At 41.0% G+C, this 9,004-nt stretch overlaps 1 protein-coding gene across 1 annotated transcript in view; it reads right to left on the minus strand.

Annotated features, from left to right (window-relative positions):
* The window catches only part of lhx3 (LIM homeobox 3), a 12,015-nt gene extending 9,986 nt beyond the window's left edge, over nucleotides 1–2,029 (minus strand). The window contains exon 1 of the mRNA XM_032539963.1: nucleotides 1,506–2,029. Coding sequence (XP_032395854.1) covers nucleotides 1,506–1,575 — 70 coding nt within the window. The 5' untranslated portion in view covers nucleotides 1,576–2,029. The remainder of the gene's footprint in view (nucleotides 1–1,505) is intronic.
* Nucleotides 2,030–9,004: the final 6,975 nt, after the last annotated feature.

Consider the following 9,004-nt stretch of genomic DNA (forward strand, 5'->3'; position numbering starts at 1 on the left):
CACACACACACACACACACACACACACACACACACGCACACGCACACACACATCCACACAATCTCCATCTCATGTGCGTTGAGTGCTCAAAGACAAGTGTTTATTTAGGGGACAGATTGGCTGTTCAATAACATGTTGATCGGGCCAACACCCCAATGAATTTTATTGACACTGATCTTTGGCACAAAAGAGCGCCTGGGGAAATCACGGGTAGTGCCACTGCCCTGTGCCGCTGATGAATTCAAAATCAATGTCCTATTTGCTTGCATTTTAGAAGTATATGAAAGACGTTTAGGAGAAAGGTGCGGGGTTCATGGGTGCACCTTTTACTTTTCAGCTTCGTAATAATGTTTATGTCATATTGATTGCTCATTTTTGAGGGGGTGAGCCCGACAGTAATGTGCCAACAAAGCGATAAAATGACTTCCAGAGTTATGCTCGGTCAGTAAGAAAAAGTGTGTTTTTTTTTTTTGCTTGGATTTATAAATGTTGTTTAAATTAATTTGGGTAACCGGAATTAAAACGGTATTTCAGAGTTTCATTCTTCATAATTTCTCACGCAATCGCACACCACATTTAGCCTATTCAAAATAAAATAGGCAAGTTTTTGTTGCCCTAGACACAATGAATGCAGCTTTACAATAACACAAACGTTCATTCCAGAAACAGGCCGCACTAAAACAGCGTGCGTTTCCCATCTTTGGGTGCCACTTAGTGTTTGCAGGCTGCATACCCCTGATAATTTAGCTCTCATCAGAAAGATTTGAATCCGACCACTACAACTACCTCATCCCCTCCACTGGCAACCTCAGGTGTCCCACCTGTCAGGACAGGAATAAGACACCTGTTGAGCCTTTAGTGTCGGTGGACTGCGGGAGGGAGCAGCTCTGCGCCTGCTGCCAGTCTGTCTGCAGCCGCAGAGAGGCTGCTGTCGCCACAGTGGGACCGGTGGTCTCTCCATATCCGCTCCCGTTACAACTGCATGCTGCGGTGTGAAATGACAGCACGCGCATAACATCTGTTCGTGTGATTCACCAACAATGAAGGCTCATTACAAATTCATAACGTCTCTCACACGCAGCGCATAGGAAGCGCCTCTAAAGAGTCTGTAGACATCAACATGGGTCGGTGAATAACAGAAGGGTTTCTGAGACCGTTTGCATCTTTATTTCCACTTTTTAATGTCTACAATGTATCCTGTTTGGGCGATTCTAACCCTCATATTTACAAAACACGACATTTTAAAGTCATGGCCTTTGCTTTTCACAATAAAAGTAAAAATGGTTTACAAGGTCCATTTCACGCTTGTCAGAGTTCACTCAGGAAAACAAGAGCCGCGTTCAGTCCTGCTGTGCTCATTTGCTGTATTATCCTCTATTTCACGCCTAATTGTAACTCCTTAACTGACCCCAGGGCATCAGTTAAACCTCAGAATTATCTGTAGCTGACTCCAAACCCAAATCTTAAACATAGGCACAGTTTAATTACTTAAAATGAGCGCTTACCTTGGCCTGAACTGTACCGGGAGAAGTTTCCGGTGTTTTGACAGCTTGACCCCGGGTGTTCAAGCAACATTTTTAAGATGTTCCGATCTTCCAACGGTAGGCGAAACGCCTGTGACTAACGAGCTACTGAGTATGGCCGATGGATTCAAGACCGCACTTTCCTGGAGATTTATCCTCTCGATAGTGAGTTGAGCTCTGTTCGATGGCAGCTTGATTTCTGACAAATGTTAAAAATGACGCCAGTCGAACTTTCTCCTTTCGTTAGCCACCGAGGACGGAAACTTTGAATATTCATCAAGTTGTTCTTGGATTCCGTGTTGATGAGCTCGAGATGCGCTTGAGACGAGGGGCGGATTGCTGTAGAAAAGTGTCCTGTACCACTGACCAGTAGCAGCGTCAGCTGACCTGACTGTGAGCCCGGCAGCCTGCGGCTTTACTAAAGTACTGAAGGAACCGGCGGTCAGCTCTGCCTCTGTCCAGGGTGCTGAAAAGGGGAGTTTCTCTAGCCACGCTGGAGGCTTGTGTGCTGCTCCATGCGCACACACGCACAAACGCCCCCCCCTTTCTCCTTATCAGTGTTGTGGTGCACGTGTCTGTCTTTCAAAGTGCACAATTGAGTACCACTCGGGACATTGTTGTCATGCGTTTCCGTCGTTGCGTCTCTCTTTTGTTTGGTTGAGAATAAATCGCATCGCATTAGTCGTATAAGTGGACAGAGCGTACATACCGTTAGCTTATGGTGTACGGTTACGGTATACTGGAGTAACAGAAAGTGTACACATTTACTGCTGGGATTAGGTTAGAGACGTAGTTTTCAACACTGTGTCAAAATACAGTACGTTTGATTGAAACATACTACCCAAAAGTACGGAACGTTATGGTTATGGTTATTAGTAGAAAATGAATAGCAATTAATGCAGTGAATTAGTAGGTTAACACCTTTTTTTTGCTAAAAAAATCCTTAATGTATGCTTTCCTGTAAGATTTCAATTCAGGCGCTTATGCAGAGGTGGGCGGCTATTTGGCTCAGTGCCATTCCTCATGCCTTTGACACTGTGCCAATTACCACCACAAAACTCTTCCGGGGTAGTCCTACAGCTTTGATTCAATTTTACTCGCCCAGCACGCCAGCCCACAAGTGGTGTAAGCCAATTAGACCTATGCTGTTCATTAGTCCACTCAGGGCAATTAGCCTCCCAAACTTGGAAAGAAATCAACCATCTTTTTTCTTCTGTTCATTATACCTCTTTACACCCACTCTCCCTCCATCCAGCAATTCCACTACATTCACATGATGTGGAGATTTAAAAAAACAATATCTAGAGTACGTTTGTTTTTATGGATGAGAAGCACATTTTGGGTGTTTTCGTGGGTAGTAATCTCTGGCCAACAAGTCAGTGTGGATCTTTATGCAGATTAAGGGAGAACTGCTTGTAAATCTGGAAGGAGCTGTACACAGTAACCTAAAACCAATGCAGTGTCAAAGGAGCTTAGACTCCAAGCACAACAACAGGACTGCTTTGCTTTTCCTTTCATCCACTGAGTCTTTGCTATTTGCTATTCCACTGGAACACATATGCATGTTTGAAGCCTTTCAAAATAGAATCTCAAATGGCGCTGTCACTAATAAAGGTGAATTTATAATCTATGTCATACTCATTTGACCTCTGTTATTTTGATAAAATGTAACAACAAAATGATTAGTAAGTTACTGTATGTTAAGTTAAAGAAAGAATTGGAACAAAAAAATAGAAATTATAAAGACTAAGATTATACTGGCAAGGTTTTTTTCCTTCCGGTACAGTATTCTTAGCTTCCTCGCCAACCATGAAAACATGCCAAAGCTTTTATCCTGTTTTATTTGTCTTCTGTGGAACCTAGAGCATCATCACAGAAAATTGGTAAAGTGTTAACACACCTGGGTCCTACTTGAGAAAGCAGCTGCAATCAGACATTAAGAGTCCTCTATAAAGACTTTGCTTTTTGCACCTATTAGAACTTTTGGCCTTGAATATGGTTCAACAGGCTCACAAGTGGATGACAAGCCTCGGCCCTTCAGGATTACTTGAAAAGAACAAACAGTATACTGCACATGAAACCTCTGTTAGCTGAAAAGAGCATTCAATAGTTGTTCAAATCTTTACTCAGATATGTTGTGTTTCATGTATAATAGAAAAATAAGACACGAGAGTGAACGTCTGCTATGAACATCTACTGTCTGATCCAAACTAAATTTTGTAAAAAAAGAAAAATCCCCATTCACTCGGGGGATTGCAAATTCCTAAATCAATATATAATTGAATGGCATATTTTTGTCTTTAACATTCTATAAAATATGTTCAGCCAAATTCTTTCTTTTGGCAGCTATTTATAATGTAGTTAAAGAAGATAAGAGATATGAGAGGGTGTATTGTCATTTACCTTTAAAAAAAGTGCAGTACTGCACATAGAAGAATGAAATTGTGTTTCCCTGGTCCCTGTGCAAAAACAAAACAATGGACCTAATACCTTACAGTAAGGTGCCAATGCACTTTTTAACTTTAACTCTTAAGGAATAGGTTGGATGTAAAACTCAATTTCCCCAGAGGACTTTTAAAGTTATCTGAATCTGAAACAACAAAATAGGAAAACAGGCACATAACAATATACAAGACAAGGTACAGACATATAGTGAAATAACAAACATGTGATGCAGTATTAGAAAAATATAAATACAGGAAGTGTAAGTAAACAACTATTAAGTGTTAAAACAAATTCAAAGTGATACAACTACTAATAAAAGTACTGTTTTGTGTCTAGTTTTGACAGTGATTTACAAAATAGATGATGTTAACATTTACTGAAAAATGACCAAAATTCGACAGATAGTGGTTTTCTAGATGAGAAAACATTAAAGGCCTTACGTTAATGTTAAAAGAATTTGATTAAATGAGTGAAACATTTTGAGAACAAACTATTTTAATGATCTTTTGAAATACGTGGTCCAACTGTCAATGTGCGTCCTTTTCTGTATTTACATGCACATATTGAAGCACATTAATTTCTTTGCACTTGCCATTTTACATGCTTGAGTATGTCCTCAAGTGCCTCTGTGTGCTGTGCTGTCCTGAAACACATGTAAGTGCATACATGCCGTGTGAGTATAACTGCCTTTGGACAGCTAAGTTGGGTGACTGAGTGTTACCGCGGGGGGTCCATGTGCACCAATGCCACCTCTCTGACACCAGGCTGCCATTGTGCTCCTTTCATGATCAATCATGTCCTCCAAAGACTGGCCTTGTTCAGGAGGGAGGGGACCAATCACACGCCTCATTACCCAGGCTTGGTTACTCCTGAGCGGAGCAGTCCCAGGACACCTCCGCCTGTTGCTGTCTGGAGAGAAAGAGGAAGAGAGGAAGTGTGTGTGAAGGAGTGAGAGAGAGGTAAGATAAGATAGAGAAAGAAACAGTTAGCAAAAGGATGTCAAAGATGGCAGGAGAATGACTTCTGAATCTGAAAATAACAAGCCTTGACAGGGACCTTGCAATATGATAGGGGATGGAGGAAAAAAACTTGTTAACAGTATTTAGATGTTGAATGAATTTTTAGATAGTTCTGAATCAATTGCTGTTAGAGAGATTTGTCAACAAATTTATTAGAACTGAAAAACGTTGAGGAAACTAATATTTCTGCAGTAAGAAGTTGACCCAAAGAATAGTTCTAGATATTGCAAACCCAACCACAAGTTGTAGATACTGTAAATAAAGGTCTACTGGCTGCGTCCCCGGAGTAACCAGCCTCTAGTTTTTAACCATCGCAAGCAACTCTCATTGTTTTGAAATGGCTCCATCTGGCAAGGTTTCACTGACCAGGCCAGCCGTGGCTTGCTCCCCCAGCAGCTGGCTAAACTGCCCAACTGCTTTTCCGCTTGGCCCTCGGAGTAACCGACACTCTTTGGTGGCTTTGCCCCTCCAACACACTCACACACACACGCACACACACACACACACACACACACACACACACACACACACACACACACACACACACACACAAGGTTAACTGTTCCACGGCCTGCCAGTCTTGGGGTCAGCTGGCTTGAGTCGAGGAAGGGGAGGGAGGTATGCTAGAGGGTTGGTGTGGGGTGGGTGACACCATTTACCCCTTTGTTATTCCCCCAGAACTGGAGAAATGGTTTAAAAACTGTTTCATGTATACTGTATGAGAGATTGGAAATAACCTTTGGAAATGTAGAGAAAAGGACAAAATGGACAAACGCTCTAAGATGTGTTTTAAAGTCAGCTCTATGATTCATCACACTTCTTATCATTATGGGCTTAACTCAACAGCTGGCCCTTAAGAGTCAAATGCAGGTTTCATTATTTGTGCATGAGTGTCTACTCTAGGCTAAAAAGGCTGCCACCTCTGCCCAGCATCAGACCCTTTGAATATTGATATGCTAATGATGAACAACACAGGGAACAAAGCCTGCCTGCTACCACTGGAAACCAATACAATGGCCCTTCAGTCAGGCCTTGACACTTTTACCACCCAACATGTGTCCCTGGTTTCATGCTTAGACAATAAAGGCCAACAACTGTCCATCCATTTGTATGGGGGATGCTGTTACTCTGTTCCGACGCACTGTCTGGGGACCCGACTGGTTATGTTGTGTTTTACCCGTCTTTGTCCTGGGTGGGAAATATTAGCTTTTTAGAGCAATGATAAGCCATCCCACAGGCAGACATAATGCCTGGGAGGTCAGAGTTCAAACCTTTCAGGCAGAGCTGAGGCTTGACCTAGCTTGTCATTACAGATGTTAGCCGGCTGTGGGGTCTATCTGGAATGCAGGTGGGATATTTTGGTAAAAAAAAAATATATAAAGTAAAAAAGCTCACCAGTGATAAAAGCTTTACTACAGGCGGATTTAAAGAAAGTTATGTAGACCCATTCAGCTTTAAAAGGCTTGATAGGATATTTATTATTACTATTTTGTTTTACTTTTGTGTTGCAGAGTGGTGTGTTTTGATCAAAAAGAGGCATCCATGTAGCCAATGATGAAGTTGGGATAGACTATTAAAAAGAATCCAATACATCAAAATTTCTTCTTCTTCATTGAGTTTTTATCTTGTTGTATTTTGCTGTTTACAAGGCTGTAACACAATGCTCAGCTAACACAAATCAATATTTCCACACAAGTCTAAAAGCTGCAGCAGCTTCCACTGAGGACACTGAAGTTATGTCCTCCATGTTTTTTCTGGGAATTTGGGTATTTATTCTGCGTACTATTTCCCCTCTAGAATTGTATTCTTCTCCAGTTTAGATAAGTCAAGAAGTCTTTGCATACAGGCTTGAGGAAATAAGATTTTAAATAAAATGTAACAGTTAACTAAATAAATAAAACATAATAGTGAAACATTTTACTTCTAAAATCCTAGTTATGGTTCTGATGTTACAGTCTGCATCTTCCAGAAGAATTGCATCTTTACACAAGAATTGTGTTCAGGACCATTAGCAATCCTGACAGTTGGTATGTTCTTAATCATAATATTAATATTTGAAATGTTCATAATATGTTAACAGCATCTTAGATAAACAGAAATTAGTCCACAGCTTACTGTAGGGGACCTTTAATTTGTCATAGGTGAAAAAGCACAGGTGTAACTAGTAACACTGATGATGACCACAGGACAAAACCAGGGCTCTGGCATTCAAACACCTTTATGGAATGCAGCCAAACTCAAAAAGCAATTTTTTTTGTTGTCAAGACAATCCGCAGTAAGCATTGTCCTATACTGTGAGATATAGGTGACAAATTTAAAGCAGGATACTTTATTTTTCATAAAATGAGAAGTCATAACAACGTCTAAATTCAGTCGCTTTGTTGTGATCAACTGTGCGGTGCTGTATAAAATTATTGATGGATTTAATGAAAGATGAGAAATTGTTTTAACCAAGCACAATTTTGAGAAATATGTTTATTATTCTGTACCTTTATGTGGAATATCTTAATCCAGACGTCAGAGAGAGACAGAAGACAACATTTAAAACAAATTCCTGACAAAAAGTAATATTGCTGTCTTGCAACTTAACTGTATGGTACCAAGTCATAACGTAATTTTGTTGATACACATTCCCGTTTATTTATGTCAGCACCCTTACAAGGTCTGAAGAGAAAAAACTGCTTGTATGACAAAAAATACTCTATCATTTGAAAAAGACACCATGGCTCAATTTAATGTCATGTTTGCATTTTCAAAGAGGACACGTGTGGCAGTGAGTGCTGATAATTGAACTCTAATTAAAATCTCTGTCCCACCTCACTGGCTCTTTCTCTCTCTCTCTCTCTCTCTCTCTCTCTCTCTCTCTCTCTCTCTCTCTCTCTCTCTGAACCATCCTAGACACAGAGAGAGCTAGACCCTATCTGGGCCAAACAATGAGGAGCAGATGAATTGTAGTTTCCTCTCTGCAGCATGAAACGGCCTCATTTCTAAATCACAACAAATTATTAGTTTGTGTTATTTTTGTTTCTTTTTTTTACTTGAGTTTAAACCCCTCTCTTCCGCATACATCTAATACCAGACTCCATCTTTCTTTTAGTCCAACTCCAAGCCCCCACAGTCCCTCACTGATGTATCCCTTTCTTTGGCAATCAGTAGGTAGAAGGCGAGAGAGGGACACTGATTAGTGACTGTACAAGGCAAAAGTTCTGAATGATGGATGTAATTATTCTGCTGCAAAATGAATGTATTTCTTGTTAGTAATTTATTTGCTGATTAATCATACTCCATGTCATAGCATACCAGACATCCAGCCTGCCAGTAGTGTCACCTGGTCAGCTGTTTAAAAGCTAGCATTTATCATGGTGTCGCTATTAGATGTCATCATTGCTGAGCTGGTTTGGATTCGATAAATTAGAAAACTGTTTATTGGGAACATTGTACAAATCCCACATCCTAGAGGATGCCATTGTTTTCTTTCTGTTTTTAATTTTTTTAGTAATGCCGTGTTGTAATTGTTGTGAATATGCATTTCCATGACTTGTACTGTTGTACTTGTGGATGTACTTTTCCTTCAATCACTCCATTAATGATGGCCATGGTGCATTGGGGGTCAGTTCTGAATTGTCTTAGACTAACAGGCTTATGGCTAAAGATGGATGTTTGTATACACGGGTGTGGTGGGTGGAGGGCATGTGTTTTTTGCTTTTCTTTTCCACTGAAGGGAGGGGGTGTGGGTGGGGGTCTAAACATTACGGATAAGAGGCGCCCGGCACACGCCTGCCTGACGGCCGGTAATCCCACAGTCTCAGACTCATGACCCACTTTCTTGGAGAAGCGTGGTGGAGCAGCGGCCTCTTACCCAAGAGCAGCCTCCAGACGCAGGGTGGAGGGGTCGAGACTCCCCCCCCCCCACACACACTTTGTCAAGACAAAGGAAAAGACAGACTTTTGTGAAGACTCCTGAAAGCCAAATATGAGGTTCATGAACGCTAATACCTCAACCTGATGCTCTTATCA

This window comes from Etheostoma spectabile, chromosome 16 (genome assembly GCF_008692095.1).
Source record: "Etheostoma spectabile isolate EspeVRDwgs_2016 chromosome 16, UIUC_Espe_1.0, whole genome shotgun sequence".
Lineage (NCBI taxonomy): Eukaryota > Metazoa > Chordata > Actinopteri > Perciformes > Percidae > Etheostoma > Etheostoma spectabile.